Here is a 27,869-nt window from a genome sequence, read left to right as displayed (position 1 = left end):
TCTGCCCTCTAATCTTCAGGTTTACTTTTGGAAGCTTAGTATATTCTGAACCTGCCCCTGACTATACCTGTGTGTCCAGGAATGAGCATCAGTTCCTAGTCACAATGTAGTTTAAAATATGGAAATCACACCAATGTTGCATTTTTTGGTAAAATAATAAGCATAATCTTCATAAGTGTGTTATTTTGCAGTTCGCCCCATTAATGTATTTCCTTTATTTTTTCTTAAGTGCAGAGGCCTATAAGGAAATCATTAGGAACACAGACTTTGGAATTAGATTAACCGGTCTTCAGATCCCAGTTCTGTCATTTATTAAGTGGACAACATGACCTGGCATGTTTCCTCATTTTGTCATTCGGGAGAATGTGACTAACTCACAGAACTGTTGTAAGGGCCTGAGAAGGTGGTAAATGTAAAATTCTTAGCATGATACCTAGCTCTAAGTAAGAATTCAGTAACCTCACGTGATGGGATGATGGTGATGATCATCAAGATGTAACATTCCTGGAAACTGTTAGGAGTTCAACTGGCATGGGACAAGCTTTGTATTTTTTGTTAGTAGTATTAGTGCTGGGGTTGAGGGTGGAAGGTATTTGTTTACAGCCTTGCTGTTCAAAAAGCTCAAAAATCCATACATCAGATCCCACAAAATTAAAATCTCAGCAGGTGGTAAATCATAGCAAGAAAGATTGTCATCTAGACATTTCTCCAAAGAAGACATGCAGATGGCCAACAGACACATGATCTGTCGTCAGGGAAGTGCCTATCAGAACTACAATGAGATATCACCTGCAGCTATCGGAATGGCTAAGACTAAAAGCACAAGAAACAACAAGTGTTGAGGAGGAGGTAGAGAAAAAGGAAGCCTCGTGCACTGTCAGTGGGAAAGCAAACTGGGGCAGCCACTGTGGAAAACAGTATGGAGGTTCCTTAAAAGGATAAAAGTAGAACTACCCTAACATTGCATAATCATGCTACTGGTAGTTACTTCCAGTATTTGCCAAATAATACAAAAACTGTAATTAACAGGGATCCATGCACCCCTATGTTTATAGCAGCATTATTTACAATAACCAAATTATAGAAGCAGCCCAAGTGTCCACAGATAGATGAATAGGTAAAGAAGATGTGGTATATACATACAGTGGAATATTACTCAGCCGTAAAAAGAATGAATCTTGCCATTTGCAACAACATGGACGGATCCGGAAGATATAATGCTAAGCGAAATAAGTCAGTCAGAGAAAGACAAGTACCACATGATTTCACTCATATGTGGAACTTAAGAAATAAAACAAATGAGCAAAGGAAGAAGAGAGACAAACCAAGAAAGAGACTCTTAACATGGAGAACAAACTGGTGGTTACCAGAGAGGAAGTGGGTGGGGATGGGTGAAAGAGGTTAGGCGGATTACAAGTGCAGTTATCCTGAGGAGCACTGAATAATGCCTAATGTTGACTCACTGTATTATACACCTGAAACTAATGTAACACTGTATATTTCCTATACTGGAATTAAAATTTTAAACTTTTTAAAAAGATTTTATTTATTTATTTGACACAGAGAGCACAAACAGGGGGAGCAGCAGAGGGAGAGGGAGAAGCAGACTTCTCGCTGAGCAGAGCGCCCAACGCCAGGTCAATCCCAGGACCCCGGGATCATGAACAGAAGGCAGATGCCTAAGCAACGGAGCCACCTAGGCACGCCAAAATTAAAAACTTAATAGAAAAATAAGGCACCCATCAGGAAAAAAAGAAAAGAAAGAATAGTTGTAATCTTTATGACAGAAGAAAACATCAGTTTGAATGTGCTGAGTCATTTCAAAAATCTTCTGAAGGATATACTAGGATTTATTTTGACTGGGAAAGTTTAGACTGGGAGAGAACCGGACTACCTCTTCCTGCAGTTCACAGGGTGGGGAAGGAGGCAGAATTTAAAGGTACAAAGGAAACTCCCTAAGGTGAGTTCCAGGTCATAGGTAAAAACAAAAGAAGTCATGAATACACTCTTGAATTTAATGCATGGAAAACATCAACTGAACACTTAAGCAATGTTTTAGGTCCCACTCATCCTACAAGAACCACAGGCATCTGGGGAGGACAGAGAGGTGAATTTGTTACAGGTAGGAGATGGTGAAATTCTGACATGCTGTCTGACAAGTGCAAAGGGGAACTTGAGGAGGGCAGAGGGAAGATGTGTGTACAGAAGGAACAGAACTGTTACTCCCCAAGTTAAGAAGGGTAGGAGATAAGGGAGGGAGGAGGGCTCTGGACATGTCTGCTTTAGTTCCTTTGGGGCCAGGAATGATTCCTATTTGAATAGAACCGCAAATAAGTCCTAAAGTTTAGATACCAAGAATAATTGGCCCCAAATACTTTTGTGGCAAATATATGTCACATTTAACCTACTAGATTTAAAATGATAAGGATAAAACCTTACTCATAAAATTGGCAGTCAGTTAAAACCATAATAATTCACCACAATGCTGATGATCTACGATAGCGTCCTTCCTAAAATGTTCAGTCCTTCCGACTGCTTACTGAACCAGTAAGACCCCAGCCGGAAAACAGGGGAAGTAATTACCAGAAGCAAACCCTCCTCCCCCAGGGCTGAAGGAACAAAGGGAAGATGTGGGGGTTCTATCCTGGCAGAGGAACCCAGGAAGCTGGAGCTCTGGCCTCTGCGAATGGACCCGGCCGGCCCACTGCTGGTGTCTCTGAGGGGGCACAGGGAAGCTGATTCTGGGAGTATGGAACGAGCTACACCTGCCAAGGTGAGGGGACACTGTGGGGCATAGCTAAGGAAAACAGCAAAGAGGAAGCCCAGTCCCCTGGCTTCTCCTCCAGCGGTCAGCGTTCATCCAGCGCCCCCTATGGATGGAACCTAAAGGAGCCAGCTGACAGATGTTTGGAGACTATGGCGTCCCAACACGGAGCCCAGCCAAAAGGACAACCGAGCGGGACTTCCTCTCTGTTCCTAAGTCTTTCTGTGGAGAAGGAAATAGCATACTTAGGGCACTCTTGAAAAATCCTGCCCGTCCTCTCACTCCTTCCCAGCAAAAAGACTTCTTTCTTTTTCAATTCCTTTAGATTCTTTTTTTGTAAGATGAAGGTAGTTGAGCTAAATTCAGCGTTTTAATTTTGTACCCTTGGGTTATCTGTGAGGAAAAGAGGGAACACACCAGGGGTCTATTTTAAGGCGGTGCCCAGCCTTTAGAAGTCCCTCTCAAGGGACCAGGGCTGAGACTGGCTCTCGGGTTTTCTTTATTCCGTTTTAATGATTTCAACACATTATTTCCCTTGCAGCCCCGCCGTCCCGTTTTGAAGAGCCTGGGACCTAGAAGCGGGCCCGTGTGGAAGTCCGCAGGCCCCTGCTCACAAGCTCGGGGGACTTCATTCAAGCAGACGCCTCGCCTTTGTGCGTTTCCCTCTCTCTTCTGTGCAGTGGAACAGTACCTGTTGCAGGTGGAGAAGACTGCGTGAAATCAAGCAACGCATGGCAGAGTGCCTGCCGCTCTGTTGAGGAAGAAAGAGCCATCTCCTTCTTCCCGCACCGAATTCTGACATTCAGAAGTGCGGAGGAGCGACTCTCGGGCCTGAATACCAGACTCACGTGCCTGTGTGCTCACCTCACTCTCTCTTCCCAGGGAGAGGGGCTTTTACGTGCACCCGTGACCTCGCAGGTGGGGACGTGGACACTCGCTCAGACTCTCGGAACTACGCGGCTGGGGAGCAGACATCGCGGGGTCCCTCCCCTCGCGCTGGCATCCAGCTGGGCGGCCGCGGGACGCGGGTGGGGCCCAGCCGGGGTACCGCCTCCCTGGGCTCCGGGCCGCGGAGAGTCGCTCGCCGCCCCAGCCGAGGGCCGGGGGCGCCGACGAAGGGGCTCGAGGGGTGGGGGGGGGGCGCTGCGGGCCGCCCGCCGAGATGTGACCCGGCTCCGCCGCCCATGTGGGCCCGCCGACCCCCCGCGGGAGCGGCGGCCGGAGGGGTCCAGGAGCCCCGCCGCCAGGCCCTGCGCCTGCTGCTGCCGCCGCTACTGCTGCTGCTCGCGGCCGCGCCTTCAGGCCGCGCAGGTAAGTGGATGGCGGCCGGGCCGCCTGGTGCGGGACGCGGACGCGAGCGGGTCCGGCCCGCCGCCTGCCCAGCGCCGCCGGGGTCCGTCCGCTCGGGGGTTTCGCGTTCGCGCGCGCGGAGCGGGAGGTGCGAGGGTCGGCGCGCACCTGCTGCGGCGTCAAGGCTGCGGGACTGAGAGTTTCATTCTGCCCGTCGCGGGGCTGCAGGGAGGCGGAGGGAGTGTGACCGCGGTCGCCCTAAGGAGAACCCGCAGCTCGGAACTCGCGGTTGGCGACGGTGACCGTGCGCAGCGCCCTAGGCCGCACCGACCCGCCGCCCTTGAACCGGGACCAACTCCGCGGCTGGCGGTGATGGTTCTACTTGCATGAAAATACCGAGTCCCGGGAACGCTGCTCCGAAAGAACAGGGTCTAGAAAGAGGCGGCGTTTCTCGTGTTAAGATCGCCTCTCTTGAGCACGGCATTGTTTTTCCTTTGCAGTTAGGACCGTGTACAGATAGATACGTGCTCTTTGATTTTTACTTTTAACTCTTATATTAAAAGTAAATTTTTAACTGATTTATGACATCAGGTAACTGAAATTTGCTTTGCTGTGTTGTTCAGTTTAAATTCTACCAACTGGAATCCAGTAAGCCAGGATGATTCATTAACCTGATTTCTTTTTTTCTTCTGGTATGTAAGAAGAAGGTTTCTTTTAAAGCAAGAAATCGGGGATTTTTTTTTTTTTTTTTTAATTAAAACTAGCAGAGCTTCCCAGAATACTGTACTTTGTAGGAACGCGGTTCAGGCTTTAATGTCTGATGACTTTTCACCCAGAGCTGAACCACAGTGAATGCAGAAGGAAAGTTGCCCTCGAAAGTGCAGTGTTCTTAGTAGTCAAAGAAAACGGTTTTAAATTTGATGCAGTTATTTTGGAAGTAACCCCGTTGTCTGAAGATGAATGGATGAAGAAGATGTGATACACACACATACCACATATGGGAATATTACTCACTCATAGCAAAGAATGCGGCCTTGCCATTTGCAACAACTTGGGAATTATACTAAGTGAAGTAAGTCAGGCAGAAAAAGACAAATACCATATGGTTTCTCTTATGTGTGGAGTTTAAAAAACAAAACAAATGAATAAACAAACAAAAAGCAGAAACAGGCCCATAAATATTGAGACCAACCTGATGATTCCCGGAGGGAATGGGGTGGGGGTTGGGAAATGGGCAAAATGTGTGAAGGGGAGTGGGAGAGGCAGCCTCCAGATATGGAATGAGTGAGTCCTAGCGATAAAAGGTACAGCACAGGGACTATGGTCAGCAGCTTTATAATAGTGTTGTATGGTGGTAGTAGGTATATATGTAAGCAGAACATAACTATACTTGTGGATCCCTATGTCGTACACCTGAAAGTAATGTAACATCATGTGTCAACTATGCTTCCATAGGAAGGAATCAGGGAAGGAGACAGAGACTATGGACTCCAGGAACCAAACTGAAAGTTACAGAAGGGAGGGGCGTGGGGATGGGGTAAGAGAGTGATGGTTATTAAGGAGGGCACGTATGGTGATGAGCACTGGGTGTTTTACACAACTAATGAATCGTTGCACACTACATCAAAAACTAATGTGGTACCATATGCTGGCTAATTAAACATAATAAAAAAATCTTTTAAATAAAAAATAAAAACACAGTAATAATAAGTTCAATACCGTCCCAAACATTATGAAGTGTGCATATAGATGTCGGAAAGATCGTTGAACCATAGATATTATACTCCCAAAAATGTTTCTCTTCTAAATCCTACATTTATTAAAAATTATAGTTTTTAATTTTGTATTTATAAATATATTCACAATATATTATGATTTTTTAGTTCTTTCCTACATATGCTGAGTGGGAAGAGACTACTCCTGACTTATGCAGATATTGAGTCTTCAACTAACATATGAATTTGCTTGTTTCTATATTTAATCAGAGAGAGAAATAAAAAGCTTGCTCCATAATTGGGTTAGGGGCTGACATTAGAAAGTAGTAATATTCTTAGCATCAGAGCAAAATTTGGGGGAAGAAAAACAGAAGAAACTCTTTCCTGATCCACAAGATCTAGGTACTTTCTTAGCTCTTCTTTAAGCATTGCTGTTTTCTTCTGGGTCTTCAGGCAACCTAAGGACTGCTGGAAGAACCAGGTTAGAAGGTACCTGGAATACCATACTTACCTCTTAAAAGAAAGTGATTTCTATCCTGATAGGTCAGCTACAATATCTGCTAAACAATGCTGACTTTCTAAGGGTTAAACGATATTACCACTCTTGGGCAGGAAGAATACTTTAATTCTTTGAATGTTTCCACACAAATATTCAGTCACCCAACTCAGTATTTGCATCAGGCAATATAAACCGAACATTCCAAGAGAAAGAAAAAAAATTCAACGTAGCATCAACATTCTAGGAAAATATTGATATTTAATTTCAGGTAAGCTTTTAATGGAATTCAGAACATCTGTGACGTTCCCTCAAGATGGGTATGACACCCACATTCACCGTCATTCTCTACATTCTTCAGGGACAGAAGTTTCTCCAGGGAGTTTATCCCTGTTGCATATCAAACTCTGCCTTTTTGGCCCATTCACATGTATATTCTTCAGTGAAGATAAGGAGATGTGGTCAGCATTATATAAGCAAGCATCTGAAGCCAATTAGAGAAAGTGAGAGAAGATGGCTTCCTACGGTCATCTATCTCCTCCTCAAGCCTTTTAGAAGTATCCATTGCCATAGAATAATTCTGCACGTGCCTGCAAGGTTTCTTGCGGACCACTCCTCCCTGTTGTGCAGGCTTACCTCACACCACTTACTTCCTGCACCGTCCTTTTTCCAGTTTGGAGAGCAAACCAAACCACTTTCCATCTCCGAGACTTCATACTTGGAGTTCCCACCACTGAAGTGTTCCTACCCGCTCTACCCCCCGCTGTGACTCCTGCTCAGACTTGGCATCTCACCTCCCATATGCCTCCCTCAAGGAGATCTGCCCAAAATCCCCAAAGAAAAAAAAGAATATGGTGTTTATTACGTCTAGGAACAAATGAGCCTTGCTATAGTTTTTGGAGGTTTCAGAACACAGTCTAAATATTCCTACTATATGTATGCTTATTAGAACTAATTTACTGTAACTCACACAGTGAAGGCATTTGTTCAAACGTCTCTGATATCAGCACAGCAGCGTTTGGATATTCAATTTCACTGAGTAGTTACTTGTACACTCACAGATGGTTTCAGTGAGCTAATTAAGCTCCCCTCATTATTTTTTTCACTTTTAATTTTGAAATAATTTGAAACTTACAGAAAAGTTTCAGGAACAGTAGACTTTCCGTAAATCCCTTAGCTGGTTTCTCCCAAGTTCAACGTTTTACCTAACCACTGTACGATATTCAGAACCAGGCCATTAACACTGGTATAATATACTTAACCAAACTCTAGACATTGCCAGATTTCAGCCATTTTTCCACTAAGGCTCTTATTCTCTTTCAGGATCCCGCTTTACAGTCAATTCTGATTCCTCCTTCATCTCCTCCAATCTATGACAGTTCTTCAGCCCGTTTTTGCTTTCATGTCTTTGACACTTTGGGGTGTCATCTCTTCTTAGAATATCCCTCAGTTTGGGTTCATTTGGTGTTTCTTCACGATGAGAGTGAGGTTATCCTTTTTGAGCAAATAATACTTGTTAGGTTTGTTATTAAATGAAAGGAGACTGAGACAAAGTGAAAGTTATTTAAAGCTTTATTTTATGGTAAGTATTAGAAGTCAGAATGACTGGCCAGGGCCATCTCTGAAGACAGCAACCCCTCTCCATCTTCACAGACTAACTTTTATAGAGCAAAAGCCTGGCCACACATAGGCGGCCAATGAGATTTTTAACATTGCATAGTCATGTTAGGCCACACGCAGGTGACCAATTGAATTACAATTTACCCTTTCGTAGCTGTTTGAACTAACCTATTACTCTGGTCAGAATTGGCGCTCAAGTTTGGCGCCCAAAAGGCGGGGTTTACATTCTTTGGTGGTTAGGGAGACAATATGTGTGCTTTTTACTGATTGATTGTCTCCACTTGGCCTGACTCGTTCTTGTATTCTGGGCTCTGTTATCAGGAACTGGACGATCTGGCCTTGTATTCTGGGCTCTGTTATTAAGAACTAGCCAACCATATTTTACTGGTTTCCCAGACTTGCTTCTAAGTAAGTTTCTCGGGGGGAGGGGGGCAGGGGGGCAGGGTCAGTTGAAGTTTTACTGCACAAACAACAGAATGTCTTTTAACCACAGTGGAGTCGCTCTGGCTAAATAGGCCCTTACAATATTGTCTTTTTCAGTACGTCATAACAAAGGATTTATGATATCCATATGTCTTGTTCGTGGTGATGTTAACCTTGATCGCTTGGTTAAGATGGTGTCTGCAGGGAATTTTCATTGTGTAGTTACTATTACCTGGAGCAGACATAAGGTCATTCCTTGTACATTTGCATGGCTTCCACATCTCTCTGCTAGAGGCACTTCCCCAGCCTGTCTAGAAGTCATTGAGTATCCCAGATCCAAGTGTGTTGTATAAGATCACCAGCCTCTCTCTTCAGAATGTACCTACTGCCTGTAACTATGTGTTGAGCTTCCTGCAGAATGAGTCCAGGAAAGGCAGAACAACTGAGGATATTCATTACCTCTGGGAGGTGGCGTGGTATAGGAACAACGTGGTAGGGTTGAGGAGGGACCGACAGTTCTCTGAGTATACCTTCTGCTACAGCTCTGACTATTAGAGCCATGGGTGGGACACATATTTCCCATTTAAGCAAAAACTTTGGACAAAGGAATAGGCAGATGGAATTATTCATGTTATAAAATGAATATGTTAGGATAAGCATGTCAATATAAAAAGGTTAACTATTTTTATAATATTTTATTTAAGACTTTTAAATTCATTTTAGAGAGAGAGCATGGGAGCAGGGGGCAGGAGGGGAGGAGAAGAGAGAGGGACAAGCTGACTCTGTGCTGAACCCGGTGCTCAAACATGGCACCTGATTCCATGACCCTGAGATCATGACCTGAGCCAAAATCAAGAGTCAGCCGCCAAGCCGACTCAGCCACCCAGGTGCCACTCTAATATTTTAAATAAATAAAACTGCATATCTGTGTGTTGCCTTTGTTAGTGCTTTTCACGAAATACTACTCAGTAAATTTGCAGGGTTTTGCTTAAAAGCACATTTCATTACACACATGATGTTTTTTAAAATGATTTTCTATTTGCATCTTTTTCTTCTTTGTACAGCTTTACCAGTATCATTGACACTTATCTCCATGATAATCAAGAAAAAAAAAAGACATCTTCGAAACCACTGCAGTTTAATGTAGCATATATATTTAATAAGTAAAATCATTTTATCTATCTTATTAACATTACACTTTTGCTATGAGTGTGATATTCTGAAAGCATTCTGATTTTTCTTGGTCCCTATTTATGATTATTTGACACAAAAGCTGATACCAGAAAAATGAATTAAATCATTATAATCAATTCCAAGGAATGTTAATTGCTTATAAAATTGGAGAACAAGAAAACTTTAGGGAAAAAATTGCCAGCTGGAGAAATTAAATACATCCTCCAGTTTTCAGAATTCCTTTGGCTAGAAGAACCTGGGGTTGACAGGACGTTATTAAAGTCCCATCCAAGTGTTTCTCGTATGAATCAGCTCTAAAGCATTACTTCCAGATCATTACCCGTCTGCTGTTTGAGCACCTGTCATCACGGGACACTCACTGCCTACCAAGGCAGGATGTCCTGTCACTGCAGACTTCCAATTATTACAGTGTCTTTCCATGTAATGTGCTAAGAGCTTACTCTCTTGCATCTTCTCCCATAGTCGGTCCTCAGTCTCTGCTGTGGAAGCCATGCAGAACAGGATATGCAGATAATTGAACGCCCCATCTATGTCTTCCCCCCTCTCAGCCAACCGCCTTCCCAGTTACGTCATGCCAGCCTCTCTCTCCTCGTCCTTCTAGCATGTGTGTGTTCTCTGCAAGCTCCCAAGCTGCCTCCCTGTAGATCCTGATGAGACAGCCAGTCTACTAAGATTTCAAGCACTACACCTGGCGTGTTTATCCTTAGATGATTCAGCATCAGTTTCTTAGTGAACATAGGGTTCCTGATGCCTGAAAGCTGCCCTCCTTTTCTTTGTTGTCCTCTCCTCAGAGACACAGACTTGGGACCCTCATTTCAACTCAGGCTTTCATAATAAGACAATTTCACTTGGTGGAGATAGTTTTCTTTCTGTTTGCTTCTCGAAGGATAGAGGATGGACATAGGGTATAATGTTTTATCTTGAGCTTGGGTCTAGATGCAATTAAAGATAGTCTTCTCTAGGAAAAAAATTTTTTTTAAATATTTTATGTATTTATGTGTTTGTTTGTTTGTTTAACAGTGAGAGAGAGAGAGCACACAAGCAGGAGGAGCAGCAGGCAGAGGGAGAGGAAGAAGCAGGCTTCCCCCCAAGCAGGGAGCCTGATGCAGGACTCGATCCCAGGACCCCGGGATCATGACCTAAGACAAAGGCAGACGCTTAACTGACTGAGCCACCCAGGCACCCTGGAAAAAATTTTTTTACTGATTATCTATACAACTCTAGTTCTGTTTATTGACTGTGGTGGTGACTGTGTTGCACATTGGGCCACAAAATGGCTCCCACACAGCTGCCTCAATCCCTTTACGTGCTGCTTTCTCAGATGCCCACTCTGCCTCCAGTCCCAGAAAATTGGCATACTTTTTCCTATACAGACTTGTCAGTAAGTTATCCTCATACTTTTTTTTTTTTTTTAAGATTTTATTTATTTATTTGACAGACAGAGATCACAAGTAGGCAGAGAGGCAGGCAGAGAGAGAGGGGAAAGCAGGATCCCTGCTGAGCAGAGAGCCTGATGCGGGGCTCGATCCCAGGACCCTGAGATCATGACCTGAGCCGAAGGCAGAGGCTTAACCCACTGAGCCACCCAGGCACCACATTTGTCCTCATACTTCTTGATTCTCAACACATATGCTTTTCATCCAACGTCCTTAAAGTTCCATCCCATAAAGTTGCATTTGTATTTTGGTAATAGGAGTTTTGTTTTGTTTTGTTTTGTTTTGGCAATTGCCTTGTCCTAGCTCAAGCATTTGTTTACATTATTTCCACTGTTTAAATTTTCTCCTCAACTTCACAGATATCTTGCGGCAATCCCCTCATCTTTACTTTCTGGGGATTCAGCAGCCCTTAAAGCATTCATTGTTCTCCTCAGTGAACACTGTGTTCATTTTTGAGGAAAGGTACAAGCGAGCAAAGACACCTCCTGTATTAGTTTTCTGAGGCCACCATAACAAAGTACCACAAACTGGGTAGCTTAAAATAACATAAATTTATTATCTCACGGCTCTGGAAGCTCAAAGCCTGAAATTCAGATATTGGTGGGTTTGAATCCTTCTAAGGGCTGTGAGGGGGCATCGGTGCCATGCCTCTCTCCTAGCTTCTGGTGATTGCTGGCAATCTTTGGCCTCCCTTGGCTTGTTGATCATCATTCTAATTCTGTGCTTTTACATGGTGCTCTCCCCGTCACTTCACATAATCTTCCCTCTGTGCCCCTCTCTCTTTGGGTCCAAATTTCATCCTTTTATAAAGGTACCAGTCATATTGGATTAGGGTCCACCCTAATGACCTCTTTTTAATGGGTTACATCTCCAAGAACCTATACCCAGTAAAGGCTACTTTATGAGGTACTCAGGGTTAGGATTTCAACATACTTCTTTCGAGAGGCACAGTTGAATTCATAACACCTCACAGGCTCATAGGGCAGGATCCATGAGCCTGGCTTCTGAAGTGCAGAAAAGTTACCTTCTCAGCCTCATGGGGTGGCTCAGCATGTTTATAGTCTATTCCACTGCCAAAGGACATAGCAGTGTCATGGCTGAAAGTCTCTCCTTGAGAAATTGAGGGCAGAGATATGGTCTTCACCTGTACTTTCCGTAACATGAACATAAGAGAGAGCCACCATTTGGTAATGTATTCAAATATGGAATTACTATTTTGTAAACCTGAAACTAATGCAATGCTCTAAGTGAATTCTACCTCAATTAAAACAAGGGGGTGGAGAGCCATCAGTATTGTATAATAAAGACAGCACAGTTTAAATTTCTTCAGCAGAGGGGCTCACTCTCCTCAGACCTCCCCTGCCTGCCTCAGCTTCTCTGAGGGGCGTTTCCAGTGCAAAATCCTCATTCTTGCTCCAACAGGACCATTTTCACACTGGAGGCTAACTACCTATCTAATTCCAAGCCAGCCCTCCTCCTCCATTTTAGATTAAAATACAGGTATTGCAAAAAGTCCACTAAATTATCTACTGAACGCTCTACTTTGTTATTTTAAAAGTTAGCTCGTAATTTCTAATTGTAAAATAGAATATGACATGCAGCTCCAGAGCAAATAACTTTGGGGAATAAGGTATTGGAGGTGATCAGATTTAAGGAAGAATTACCTTAACACACCAGGCATCCATTTTGAGTTTTCAGAAGTTAGCATACACCTTGACACAGTATGATTTGAGCACTTCTCATTCATTCAATGTCACTCATTCATATCTATAAAGAAGAGTTGTAGGCACTGAGGGGAACAAGAAAACAAGGTGTCTCTCTTCATGGAGTTTTAGTCGCAGGCAGGTAATTATGTAAAGTATACATGCCAGAATTGAGAAAACCACGCTTCGTTAGAAAGCACAGGAAAAGGTAACCAATCGAATCTAGAAGGCAGGCAGGGCTTCCTGTACAAAGGGTCCTTTAAACTGAGATTCATAAGAGTTACTGGTATGTGTATATATATATATATATACACATACATATACACACATATATATGTATATACACACATACCAGTAGCTCTTATGAATCTCAGTTTAAAGAACCCTTTGTATATGTATATATATGTATATACATATATATGTATATTAGATACATAAAAATGTTACATATATCACATTCTTCCTATTTGAGGAGGAAAGATGCATTATATAAGCAATGAGGTGTGGAAGTAAATGTCTTGCTATGAATAAATATTTGCAATGCTTTTAGGAAAAAACATAAATTTAATAAATAGTTATAGGTAGGCTGTTATCCATATTTCATAAAACAATGATAACTTAATATAAATTCAGCTCCTTTTCATTTGAAATATTAGCAGGAAAATACAGGCGTACTTCATTTTGTTGCACTTTGTCTGTAGGGCGTTTTTCACAAACTGAAGATTTGTGGCGAGCCTGCCTCAAACAGGTGGGTCTGTGGGCGCCACTGTCCTCAGCAGCATTTTTTCACGTTGTGTCTCTGCATCACATTTGGGTAATTCTGATACTATTTCAAACCTTTTCATCAGTATTATATTTGTTATGGTGATCAGTGATCTGTGATCAGTGATTGTGAATTTGATGACTGTTCAGAGGATGGTTAATAGTTTTAGCAATAAAGTGTCTTTCAATAAAGTTATGTACCTTGTTTTCTTAGCCATAACGCTACTGCGCATTTAGGGGACAACAGTAGAGTGTAAACGTAACTTGTGTACTCACTGGGAAACCAAAAAATTCATCGTACTCACTTATTGTGATACTCACCGTGGTACAGTGGGCTAAAATGAAACTGCAGTCTTCAAGGTATAGCTGTGAAGCCAAGTTCCGCTCTGAGGGCATTCTCTCTATAAATTACCAGGTAGTTAATATTTCTTTTCACAACTACGGTTCTTTCTTATAAAACTACAAATCACCAAACAAAATGGGGGCAGGAGTATGGAGCTTAGTAGCTCTAGGACAGCCTGACTTCATGGTCATTGGCAGCCTCGAGTCACGGCGGTCCGTGGCTCTTTGCTATACCGAAGCAAACCACACACGGTTATCAAAAGGCACAATTGTTACAGTTGTGGTTTTGCAAGATAAGGCTGGTGTCCTAGGTGTTATTTCCCACTTCCTTAATCAACACAGCCCTTTGGAGGTTCTGTCGGTGTTAGTGAGTACCAGCAAAGAGACTGTTTTAATGGGCCCATTCTCTCAGTTGTCCCTGGAGAAGTTCCAAAGCTGTCAGTGCAGCAGTGCTCTTGACTTCTCTACATGGGAGGCTTCTTCATTGTTGCTTTGCTTTTCTCATGACCTGGGCTTTTCTACATCTTGGTGGCAGTTAAGAAACTTAAATAGCTGATCTTCAGTGTGGCCCAGGCAGCATGTGGGACTTCTGCTCATTTTATTGGATTTAGTTACATAATTCCATCAAGCCACAGTTCAGCCCCAAAGAGGTCTCATCGTAGTCCTGGTCACCCTCAAAAACATCAAAGCAATTACTTGTCACTACAGAGGAGAGTTAGCCTATTAAAAAAATTTTACCTTTCTGACAGTATACAATTCCATCTTGGTCTTGTTCAATTGGAAAGTCTCAGATTACAACGGTGATCGCACCAATAACCTCATTTACCTCAAAATCCCAGTCAAAAATGAACAAGAAGCAAATATTAAAGAAGTGTAATATTAATTACATCAAAATCACCACTAAATTATTACTTCCAAGCTACTTTCCACTACATAATTATTTTTAAAACTCTTACTTTTTTTATTATTTTCTCACATTTTTGTGTTGTTGACGTTCCCTCTGAAAATTTTAAGTGATAGAGTTATGAATAAAAGAATGGCTTTGCTTCTATAAGGATAAAAAGAAGTACTAGTTGTGAAAATGATTTGAAAAATAGATGATATTTAATTAATACCTGTTGATTGAAGTTGGAATTCCCAACAGCTATTCTTTTCAATACCTGAGTGGTCCCAAATGGGCTGCCCTTAACTTTCTTCTTACTTTCATCTTTTCTTTTCTAAGACAAGTTATTAAATAGTAGAGGCTCCAACCCACATTCAAATCTACTTCTTCACAGTTACTATGATGTTCTTTATTACAAATCCAGATAATTTAGAGATCACAAAATATAGAGAATGTCAAGTTCCTGTCCTCAAAGGGCTAATTTCCAAAAGGGAAAGGAAGACATTGATATAAGAGATGACATAAGATAGTACAACTGGTTTTCTAATAGTGGGGCTGACATACCCAAGTTAATAATGGCATCTTCAAAATAGGCCTTCTGGAAGGAGATGCACAGAAATCTCACCACAATGTATTTCTTAAACTCATTTTTTTCAGAGTTCCAAGTAGAAACCACACATGTGGGTCAGAATAGCCCTTTAAATGCCAAACCTTCATCTTGGAGATATGATTTAATTTTCAAAAGCATTCCAAGCCATCTCCAACAAACTTGGGTAATCAAGCTGGGACATCAGGCTATAATTGGGCAAAAACAAGGTTGACGATTAAAAAAAAAAATGAGATGGAATGTCTTGCATGTTTAGAAGCTACCTCTGAAAATGATTATAGCTGAAAGGAAGCATGCCCCAAATGCCACAAGCTGAGCAGAACCATAGGAAGAGTTATAAACCCTCCCCTGGGAACTAAATGGAAGATGCACTCTCTCTTTGATGCATAAACTCCAATATATTTCTTTTTTTTTATTTATTTTTTATTTTCAGCATAACAGTATTCATTATTTTTGCACCACACCCAGTGCTCCATGCAATCTGTGCCCTCTATAATACCCATCACCTGGTACCCCAACCTCCCAGCCCCCGCCCCTTCAAAACCCTGAGATTGTTTCAGAGACCATAGTCTCTCATGGTTCACCTCCCCTAATATATTTCTTTTAAAAAGTAGTTTCAACTTTAAGCTCTTGCTTGCTACTAGGTACCAACAGCAACAGTCAAAAACGTGTTTAAGCACATAAATTTATTTATTGAGGTGTGACTCTAAAGAAATAGCACTGCTTTTTCTGTATGACTCATGCATCACTTATCCACATAAATGCTCATATTCCTGGCAGGGAAAGCATATACTGATTGACTATGTCCCAGATTCAGACAATGCCTGCTGGCTCCATGAGAGCAGGGCCTTCTGTGTGTTTCTGGGCTCTGCTGTCCCCTAGTGCCTATCAGTTTCTATTTCTAGCACACAGTAGGCATTCAGTGACTATGTATGAATGACGTGATTGTATACAATTCCACCAGGAAAAGCTTCAATGAAGAAGAAATACTTAGGATTTCCTCATTGAGTTTCTTCTATCTCTCCTTAGAAGCAGTCATCCATCACACAGGAAATTTATAATGATCATACAATCATCCCTTCTTCCCACGTCAGTGTTCTTAGGAGCATTTCCTAAAGGTGGTAGGTGAGCATCCTACTATAGGAAGTCTGTCATAGTCAGAACCCTTGGTCTCAGTCAAGTATCCTCCAAATGGCTGAGTCCAACCATGGTCAAGTCATACAGCTTCTCTGGGGCTCTTTCAGTTCAGCTGTAAAGTAAGAATAGTAACTAGGGAGGACAACACTTCACAAATATTGACTGAGCTCTTCTTTGTCCCGGGCACTGTTCCAGGAGGTCTATGTAAAGAACCATATTTAATCATTCCATCAATTCTATGAAGCACATAGTATTGTTTTATTTTACAAAGAGGAAATTGAGGTGCAGAGGTTAAGTGACTGACTCGAGGCACATGGCTGGTAAGTGGTAAAGCAGGGAGTGGACTCCAGGGTGGCTCTGGAACTCTAGTTCTTAGAGCTTCTGTCTGACCCACTCACATAAACAATGACTAAAAGCCAGTGAGAAAGGGCAGGGGGCAGGCCTGTGTGAGGTCCAGTATTATTAGAGAGAACATGGAGGCAGCACACACATACAGCAGTGAGTTTGCCAAGAGAGATTAGAGAAATAACTGTGGAAATGGTGGTTCAGGGAAGACCATCGAGTTTACAGGAACTAATGTTAACGTCAACCCATGCTCTCTCCTTTAGAGAACACAGCTGTGTATCTTTTCTTAGGTGAATCATTCCTGAATCACATTTTCGGGGCTGTTTTTAGATGCTTGATTTTTAAGGGCCCTTGATATATAATTAGAGAGAAGAGGAGAAAGAGGAGTTAATATTTTTCAAGAGAACTGGTTTACAACTTGAAACAAAAGAAAATCTGCTTTTCCTTTCAGCGTGAGGAAGTTAGAACAAGACGAAAGTCAATCCATCTGAAGGTAGCAATATAGTTGGGCTCTCATTCGGTGGTTAGGAGGAGTCCTGCACAGCTCCTGCTTTCTGGAATGGGTTCATTGCCCTCTGGTGCTTTTTGTTAACTGTTTTAACCTCATTGCCCACAATAAAGAACCGATACAAGCATATAAAGATATTTTCCCTATTTCAAAAGACACTTGCAATATGTAGGAGCCACTTGCCATGTGTGGGCTACTGTTCCTTCATTAAAAAACATCTGTTGAGTGTCTTTTGACTGTGTCAATCCCCTGTGTACAATGTAAATTGACCAAGGCAGTTTCAAGTTACCAAGACTTGGCAGTTCAGGCAGTTCACACCCCCATTGAATCCTCAAGTGAATCTGGGTCCTTCCCTGCCTCCAAGATTTATGTGAGGCCCATCAGCCCCTGGTTAGTTCAGTTCAAAAGCATGTATTTGTCAGGTGCTGGGGATACAAAGACTGTAAGATGTGAAGCCCAATCTCAAATGGCTCAGAACCTCATGATTCCTTAACTCTGCTCTAGCTTCAGAAGGACAGAAGGGGCTGGGGGCTAGAGACCTTCTCTGGGTAAAGCTGGGCAGGGTTTCCTCTATGCCCAGTTTCCCTAGTTGGTCTTGAGCTTGAGAAACTTGAATAGCCCCAAAGGGGAAGTCACCAGAGGTGGACACATTTGACTGTTGAGCCTCTTAGAGCCTGGTTGTTCTCCTCACTGGTGGATGAACATACAGTCCATAATAGGAAAATCAAATTTCCTCAGCCCCAAAGACAGAGGTTTGCGAAACCACAAGACTGATTACCCTGACCTTTCATGAGTTCGCTCTTGAAAACCTCACCACTTTTTATAGGTGTATATTAAGTACTAATTTATACATGAGCTTTCCCCACAGTATAATGAAATGGAAATATCTCTGAGGGTCAGGCATATAATTAAAACTGCAACATTCTTGGAGGAGGTAGTATTAGCTTTGAGGCCACTAGGAAAATGCTCCCTACCATTTCGCTACACCTAGAGATCTGTATTTATACAACGTAACTCTTGGAACAAATGTAGTAGCCACATTTTATAATATTTCACCAATGATGTTGTCATAGATTTACCCATTTCAATTTACCCATGTCATTATCTATTTTTTTCCTAACAGAACGACCCAGGTACAGAGACAGGACTTTCTCCTTATGGTGTATAATAAATGAGGCTGGACTAGAAAATCTTTCCCAAAGGCCAAGATATTACAAAAGGAAAATAAACACAGAGAGTGGGCACAAATCTGAATGATGTGGCTTACAGATAGAACTAACCAATCATTATTTGGAAGTTCATTAAGTAGGCACCTCCTTGCTGATATTTCACAGCTTTGATAAGCCAGAGGCCATCTTAAATAATCATAACTCAAGGGGCACCATTAAGTAGCCCTCCATTGCTCAAAGCCCATACCTGGTCAGGGAAGCTCAAAATGAGCCCCGAGTTCCCACTCCTTTTTGAGGTCTGCTGAGTTCCATTTTTTCTTCAAAGACCAGCTCTTACCCAGATGACTGTCATCAAGAATGCTCCCCCGCATCCTTTACCGGCGACCAAGCATAGCTTATATACCATCATAGCAACATCACATCATTAAAATAGTCCAAGCCAATATTCATTAAATGGATACACACATGGAGGAATGAGGGTTCTTTCAGTTCCAAAAGATGCTGTAGGAGGAGGGCACCAAAATCATAAAAGCATAGAACAGTGGAACAGGTTAGGGTACCACAGGTAATTTGGTGTGGCTGGTGAACTGGTGGAATTGGCAGAATTGCAAAAGGGAAGTTCAGACCAGATCATGAAGAATCTCATGCTCCAAACTAAAGTTGTAATCCTACAGCACTCCCAGAAACAAAACTCTGTGTGCCAATCCAATAGCTCTATGATTTAGGATATGAAATGGACGGACTATCAGAGAATCAGAGCTGTACTTACAGGCCATAAATCTATGGGAACAAAAATGCTTTTGTTACTCATAAGTTGGCACATGACTCCTGACATCGATGTGGGTGTGACGTATTTTCACTTCAGTGCTGAATAAATTATCTTATCAGTACTGACAGGTTAGAAAAATGACTTATCTTAATTTAAATGTTTATGCAGGAATGTCTTCCATTATGTTTTCCCAAATTTGAAACATAGTGCCTAAAAACTTTACAAACATTTAAAAACCACAAGAAAATCCTAGTTATCAACAACTATCTTTGTTTAAGTGTGCTATTTCTTTTCCTTAAAAAAATTGCTAATTCTATTTTTTTATTGCTCCTTTGCATTATCAAAACAGGTAAAAGGACAAATATTTCTTGATAAATCCTTGTCTGTTAGCTTTCATAATGTAGGAATTCTGTTGCTGAGACTCTTGGAGGTCTGCCTGTTGCTTCTCCTTTGAAAACAGAGCTGTGAGCTGCCCACCCATCTTCACATACACAGCCAGCATCGGGGCCCAAGCCCAGCCTTCCTCACCAGGACTGCTATAGTTACGGTCTTGCTGGTCTCTCCGGTTCTATTCCTGCCCGCACCCAATCTTTCTCCCTTCAGTAATGAATCAATCTATTTGAAATACAGATAGGTTTGTGGTGTTCCCTGTATAAAGGGCTTCAGTACTTTCCCACTGAATTTCAGACGGAATCCAGATTCCTTCCCAGGGCTTACAGCGATGGGAACTCCAGTTCTATGTGGTTCTTCAAATTTTTCTTGGCCACTCTCCTCTTCCTTACTCCACCCCCACCAAACACACTGGGCTTTTGACAGTTCCAAGGAACTGTCTTTTTGGATGAGATTTTTTTCTGTCTCAGGGGTCTTTGCCTGGAACCCTGCCTCCCACCCCAAGCTGACTCCCAAAACCCTATCTGAGTAAGTTCTGTGACCCAGTCCTCCAACATTATTCCTGTTCATAGCCTAATCACCAAATTTATAAGTCCTTGTTTGTTTGTTTGTTTGTTTGTTTTACTTGTTAATTGTGTCCCTCTTCCTGCTAGTGTGGGAACTACAGAAGGGCAGGAACCCAGCTGTATTCCCCATTAGATATCAACATAGTAGCACCTACATTCACTTCCTGCGGCTGCCTTCACCATGTACCACAGGATGAGTGGCTTAAAACAACAGAAATTTGTTTTTTTTAGTTCTGGAGGTTAGAAGTACAAAATCAAGGTGTTGGCAGCACTGTGCTCCCTCTGAAGGCTCTAGAGATGGCTCCTTCCTTGCTTCTTCCAGCTTCTGGGAGTCCCAGGCATTCCTTGGTTTGTAGGGAATCCAGTCCCCCATTTTCAAATAGCATTTTGCCTGTGTCACTGTGTCTACATCTGGCCATCTTAAAAGGAGACCAGTCATATTGGGTCAAGAAGTCCTTTTTAGTCCAATTTGAATTCATCTTAACTACTTATGTTTGCAACAACCCTTTTTCTAAATAAGGAAACATTTTGGAGATTAGGGATTAGAACTTCAGTATATCTTTTTGGGAAGGGCACAATTCAACTCATAATAGCACCTAACAAATATTAGTTGATGTTTTTCATTAATATGAATGGCATTGACTGTAGTGTATTCTGTATAGGAGACAAAGAGCTAAAGCCCAAGGCCAAGGCAAAATATGTTATTTCTACAACTTTACATTTTGCTATGGTTCCAGACTGACAGAAGATCTGTACTCAGCGACTAAAAAGACACCAGAATAGACTCAAACACACCCTTCTAAGAACCCCTGATTTTCTAGTCACCATACATTGTCCGAAGATTGTGTCAAAGCAGAAATAGAATTCCTACTTGCATTCTTCAGGATCAGATATGGACCAAAAAACAAAACAAAACTCTGACAGGGAAAGGAAAATGGTCTCCTACTACAGTGTGTGGTGGGATCTAAAGAAATAAATCAATGGCATCTATATCTAATATTTATTAGTACTTACATGGTTTTATATATGAATAGCTAGGATAATAGGTGTTTTTACATCAGTCTTATCTTTGTTTAAATTCTGATACGGATTAGTTTGCAAGGGTAGCCAGTGAGTGAGGAAGTTAAGAGTGCGGGTTCTGAACCCGGCTCCTCCACTTAACAGGTGTGTGAACTTGTATACCTTCTCCATGCTTCAGTTTCCTCATCTGTATAATGGAGATAATAATGGGGATACCGTCCATAGGACTGTTATGGGAATTGTAGGATTTAGTTGTATAAAGTGCATAGAATCGTGTCAGCTACATGGTAAGGATTCAATAAATGTTAGCTACAGTTTTCAATATATGCTAGCCATTTGCCTCACTTCAACTAAATATGATAACATGTAAAGGTTTTCACAATGTTTAAATTCTTATGCAAATTAACTTTTTTTTTAAAAAGATTTTATTTATTTATTTGACAGACAGAGATCACAAGTAGGCAGAGAGGCAGAAAGAAGGGAAGGAAGCAGGCTCCCTGCCGAGCAGAGAACCCAATGCCGGGCTTGATCCCAGGACCCTGGAATCATAACCTGAACCGAAGGCAGAGGTTTTAACTCACTGAGCCACCCAGGCGCCCCGCAAATTAACTTTATTCACATACTGTATCTACTATTAAAACAAAATCTCTTAGCCTGTCATGAATGGATCTCATAATCAACATAATTTTTAATATTGCCAAAAGATATCCTACTGAAACCAAAACTAACTGAAGCTAGCAGACAGTCCATATAACTCTTCTTTGCAGGAAGGTCAAACCTCACTGTGCCAAGGGACTTCTTTTTCCATTGATCAAAGATAAATTATTAAAATTCCATAATTAACAAATGTTATAAATGATACAAGTAAATAAACTACTAATAAAATGATGAATATACATTCCTGGAAATACATGCATAGAGACAAGATGGGAAGAAAGGTAATTACGTAGCTTAATTTTGCTCCGATAAGAAATAGTTCAGAAACTAGCAGACCATGTCATTATAAGCTCTGTTTTGTGTGCTGGGGTGACAGAGATGGGCTGATATCAGAACGTGACCTCCTTTTTCATGGTAGGGCAGCTCCTTGGTAATACTTTGACAAGGAATATGATACAAGGGAATGACTCCAAATTGATATCTTTTCTGCCTATGTATTCAAATAAACAATGTCAATCGAAATGAAGGCTCTGTAGGCTAAAAGCTGGAATATTCTTTCCTCAGAAATAGTGTACCAAGGGCGCCTGGGTGGATCAGTGGGTTAAAGCCTCTGCCTTGGCTCAGGTCATGATCCCAGGGCCCTGGGATTGAGCCCCACATCGGGCTCTATGCTACTCTCTCTCAGCGGAGAGACTGTTTCCCCCACTCTCTCTCTCTGCCTGCCTCTCTGCCCTCTTGTGATCTGTCAAATAAATAAAAATAAAATCTTTAAAAAAAAAAAAAAGAAAGAAAAAGAAATAGTGTGCCAAACCCTAATATCCATTTTTTAATGGAATTCTATTAAAGGTTTTACTACTCTGAGTCCTTGTCAGTGGATTTACAATGAACTTAACTAAGGATTTATCTTTTTAAAATAATGTATCCAAAAAGTTGTCACTGCAATCCTCACTTGCTATTAAAAGGCAAATAAGTTCCCAGTCTTCTGACTGGGTTTTCCATTTTTTATAAAGGTAAAATCAAACTATTAAAACATAGAGAGCAATCCAGACACAACGTGTAAGGGGATATACAGGCTGTGAATGCCAGGAGGAAGAGATTATTGAGCGCCACCTTGGAGGCTGGCTACCAAAACTGTGGTGATACATAGGATTTACCCATAACACAGACTTTTGGAGGAGGTGCATGCATTTCACAACATTTCTAATTAAATATATCTTCTTTTTAGAAAGTAGAATGACATGAGAAAATAACTGTTTAATGTTTTAGTTTATTGTCACACTATTAATTTTCTTTAACCTATTTTGATAATTGAAATAGCATTTTTTAATCAGACAAAATAGACTTTATTTATTTAAATAATAATAATTTAATGAGGCAAAATTAACCTCTTTAAAGTGAACAATTCAGTGGCATTCGGTGCATGCACTACTGTGACATAGAATTTCTAGAGGATCATTTAAAAAATTATAAAACATGAATCAAGATGTTGGTTGAACCAATGAAGATTAATGATTGACAGCACATTCCAGAGAATGGTTCATTTCAGAATAGCAAAACTGCTTTATTTCCTCTTAACAATGACCAAGAAAATTAAATTACATTAACATGAGCAACACTTTTTTTTTTTTTTTTAATTCCGGGTTATTTCTTAAAACTGTTTTGGGTATGTTTTAGGCACTTGAAAATTCTGTCAGTTTACTTACATTAAAAGATAAGCAGAAGGGGAACCTGGGTGGCTCAGGTGGTTAAGCAACCTACTCTTGGTTTCAGCCCAGGTCATGGTCTCAGCCTCTAGAGACAGATCCCCCACCCCCATCAGGTTCTACCCTCAGTGCAGAGTCAGCTTGAAATTCTTTCCCCTCCTCCCTCTCTCCCCTCTCTTCCTCTCCACTGAGCGCACTCTCATGCTCTCTTTCTGTGTCTCAAATAAATAAATAAATAAATAAAATCTTTAAAAACGAGCAGAAATCAGAGTTGTTGAAGATAAAGATTTATATAGATTAAACATTGGAATATATGTCCGGACTCTAATATCTAACATAACTTGTGTTTTAGATCTCCAAACTTAAGTTGCCATACATTGGAATGTTCCAGTTTCTGATCAGTTAGTTCTATGGAGCTAATATATTTTGGTAATATCTTCCATCTGTGATATTATAATACACAGTCTATTTTAATTTTCATTCTTACAAGATGCTAACCATTCTTCACATGCACATGTCATATGAACATGGAGACCACACATTTTAGATCTGAAAGACCCTTGGAACTTTTTATGTTAAAAGTTTTGCTTACTTTGGAAGAGTTGGAAAACAGGATGCTTCATGGGACTAACCCTGCCCCCATGTTCCCATTTCATCCTCAAAGCTCTTATTAAAAATCAGAACTTGGGGTACCTGGGTAGCTCAGTGGGTTAAAGCCTCCGCCTTGCTCAAGTCGTGACCCTAGGGAGTGAGCCCCACATTGGGGGGTCTCTGCTCAGCAGGGAGCCTGCCTCCCCCTCTCTCTCTACCTGCCTCTCTGCCTAATTGTGATTTCTGTCTGTCAAATAAGTTTTTTTAAAAAAATCAGAACTTCTTGATAGCACAGAGCAGTATTAATTCAATGATAATTATTCATGGCATATGATCTCCAGAAAAAAAGACTAATACCCTTGATACACAATGGTTCCAGAGAGTTAGAAGGATAAAAATCGAGACAGACATTGGGCAAGTTGTATCCTTTTGAGATCTCTCTGCCCCTACTAGATATATACCCATACAGTGATCAGCTTCTCCTTATTTAACTTTCTTCTTAAAAATGAAACTGAGATATTTTAAAAAGATGATCAAGTTGAAAGTAGGAGCCATTACAAATATAGCATGTGCACACACACCTAAAAACACACTCAGCTACCTATATTTTGGTTACTCTGCTGCATGTGAAAGAGATTTTGGCTTAGAATTTTAGGGTCGCAGTTACAACGTTTAATTCTAAAGCAAAGGACTTTTTTCTCTCTTTTCATTTGGTTTGTGGAATTACAATAGATCATATAGAGCTACTCTTAGCCAGGGATTACCCCAAGGATAAAACTAACTTCTTTCTCCGACATTAACCCCAGCCAATTTACACAAGAATTATGGGACTGTAGCTAAAATTAGACCAGTCTTCAGTGACTTAGCTAAATTTCATTTCCTAAGTTTGGTTTTCAGTATCAAAATTTGTTATTTTCCAAGTTCATTGACTAAAATATGTGTATTTAGGATGAGATGTGTCCTTCGTAAAATCTGATTGTTTATAAGCCAGGGCTTTGTGGTCTCTCCAATATTTTAAGTTAACATTTTGGTTCTTACATGTTACCAATGATTTTTAAAATTTATTTTAATTCAAGGATCATCTTTGTTTTCTTTTATAAGAAACTGTCCTCCACTTTCCTTTTGTCTTTTTCTCATTTGTTGGTAGTATCTCAATTCTTTAGCATTTCTCAACAGAAGATTTCTACAAATTAAACCTCTAGGATACAGTTTTCTTAGAGCACAATTATATGACCATATCAGCATTTAATTAAATATGTTGTCATCTTTCAGTGGTTTCTTTTCTAATTATTGCTTTATTATATACTTTAGCAAAGCTAACCTATTGCCAATCTCCAAAACTTGAGCATTTCGGGGCCATTTATCCTAAATTTTATTTCTGTATCTGGTAAGGGGATTGTTTCTGTTAATAGCTGATGCATTAACCAACTACCCACAAATGGTTTAAAACAATCACTTTATTATCTCTCACAAATCTGAGGTTTAACGGGGGCTCCACTGGATGGTTCTTCCTCTGGTCTCATCTGGAGTCTCTCATGCAGCTTCAGTCTATGGCAGATGGGGCTGGAGGGTCCAGGGTGCCTTCTTTCTGGCCTCCTGGTTGGAAAGCTTGGCTCCGCTAGGACAGCTGAACATTTCCTTTTCTGCGTGGCCTCCAGCAGAGTGGCCCAGCTTTTTACATGGCAGCTGAGGACTTCCAAAAGGGCAAAAGTAGAAAATGCTAGACCTTCTAAAGACTTAGTCCTATAGTTAGTTCTGCCACATTCCATTGGTTGAAGTCATCGAGTCAGCTCGGTTTAGAAGGAAATAGGACATAAATACTGGAAGGTGCGGCTAGTTAAGGCCATGTCTGAAGACCAACTACCACAGGAGTTATGTTTTCCTTTTTCTCCATTAAGACCTTGTTTCTTCTCTACTCCTTTTTCAGTTCTCTGCATCTCTGGTGGTTTACCCAAGCCTACAAATATCACCTTCTTATCCATAAATATGAGGAATATCCTACAGTGGAGCCCACCAGAGGGCCTACAAGGAACTGAAGTTACTTACACTGTGCAGTATTTCATGTAAGTTGGTTCTTTTGCTTCGGGCTGGTTTATAAACCCAAGATTCAGACACCCAGTAACTGTGCAAAGATAAACCATCTACTGTACTAAATGGAAAAAAGAAAAGTTTTCAGTATTCCCTGCTAAATTTTCTTGAACTGTTCTGTGAGATTAAATTAGAAAACCATTTCTTGGTGTAGACAGAAGCATTGGGGGCTTAGGTGAGGGAAAGTTATGTTAAGTGGGGAGAAGTTGGTCAAAATGTTATTCTGTGGCTGAGAAGACAAGGAAATCCATTGTCTCTGAAATGTCTAAACTTAATTGGAATTACAGACATTTTTAAGTGAAACTGAGTGCAGATTACTGTGCCATTAGCTCTTCCTATTGAAGATAGTGAATGGACATTTCCACATTTCACCTGTCCCCCAAAACTCATTATACATCAACAATGAATCTTGGAACACTGCATCAATAACTAATGATCTATTTTTATGGTGACTAAAATAACACAAATTTTAAAACTTCATGGCAAGCAAGAAAGAATGCAAGTTGTATAGATGATGCCCATGCTCAAGGAAACCAAGGAAATGGCCAAACCTCAAGCCATAAGCCATGGAGCGTACAAACGAAATACTGTGAAGTCTGAAGGAAAACAACTGCAGAAACTGAAAATGAATCTAAACCTTCTTAAACTCCAACAGTAGAAAATAATTCTACAAGAATAAATGTCATAGTATTAAAAGGTGTACCTAACAACCTAAGGATTTCTGCCACTAGAAATTGAGGAAATGTCCCCATGAGCCCCAGTTTGGAGCCACGGAATGTCAGAGAAAGAGGAGCTGAAAGAGAAGTCATGGGCAAGTGACACTTTCACTGTAAAGGCCCAGTAGCCCCGGTGAGGCCGGTGCAGGAGGGAGGGAAGGTGATGATGGCTGGGAGGCACCCAAGGGGGACTACGACTTTACTAATGTATCTTATAGCGCATCAGCCTCCAGCAGTTGCCAAACGTGAGGGTAGGCAGGCTCTCCAGAAAAGGGAATAACATGATTTGGAGAGCAAGTGTGTGACATACCCTCTGTCCTATACCCATTTGTCCATAGAATCTGGCATAGCCCCTCTCCATTATTACCAGAAGGAAGAAAGACAAACATACACACACACACAAGTGAAAAGTTCCTTAAAAGGTGAAAAAATAATGATACTGTTATGCTGAAAATAAATAAATGAAAGAAAAAAAAAAAAGCTTTCTCATGGAACCAGGGAAAAAATTCAGACAAATAACTATTCATAGTTTGAGTCTTTATACAACATGATCTCTAATGGTAAATCCAAAGAGAGAGAGGGAGGGAGGGGGGAAGAAAGGAAAAAAGGAAGAAAGGAAGAAGGAAAGAAGGGAGAGAGGGGAGAGAAAAAGAAAGCAAGCAAGAAGTTAAAGAAAAGATTCTAAGACAAGGGGAAGAATTTTTAAGCAGGCGGCAGAGCTTACGGAAGAGTTGGAAAATAAAAATGTTATATAGAGATGAAAACTCTATGGCTAACTGATAGTAATTGAACAAGTGAGAATGTCTGGAGTTGTGCATAATGAGTACATGCTCAATCTAGGAAAATGTAATAAAAACAATAGGAAGACTTATCCTGGTGAGGTTCTTGAACTTTAGGAAGAGGAAGTACTTTATGACTGTCATAGCAAGAGCAGGGTGCTCAAGGGACGCAGGGGTAGGGGGATGATTTCTGTCT

General features: G+C 41.1%; 1 protein-coding gene across 1 annotated transcript in view; it reads left to right on the top strand.

The window, feature by feature from the left end:
- The first annotated feature begins 3,447 nt into the window (after positions 1 to 3,447).
- The window catches only part of IL20RA (interleukin 20 receptor subunit alpha), a 37,133-nt gene continuing 12,711 nt past the window's right edge, over positions 3,448 to 27,869 (top strand). Inside the window, exons 1-2 of the mRNA XM_059399179.1 lie at positions 3,448 to 4,075; positions 26,018 to 26,153. Of these exons, the coding sequence (XP_059255162.1) occupies positions 3,949 to 4,075; positions 26,018 to 26,153 (263 nt within the window). The 5' untranslated portion in view covers positions 3,448 to 3,948. The remainder of the gene's footprint in view (positions 4,076 to 26,017; positions 26,154 to 27,869) is intronic.

Source organism: Mustela nigripes, chromosome 5 (assembly GCF_022355385.1).
Source record: "Mustela nigripes isolate SB6536 chromosome 5, MUSNIG.SB6536, whole genome shotgun sequence".
Taxonomy (NCBI): Eukaryota; Metazoa; Chordata; class Mammalia; order Carnivora; family Mustelidae; genus Mustela; species Mustela nigripes.
The sequence above is the reverse complement of the archived record's forward strand: the minus strand, read 5'-3'. Positions and strand labels throughout refer to the sequence as shown.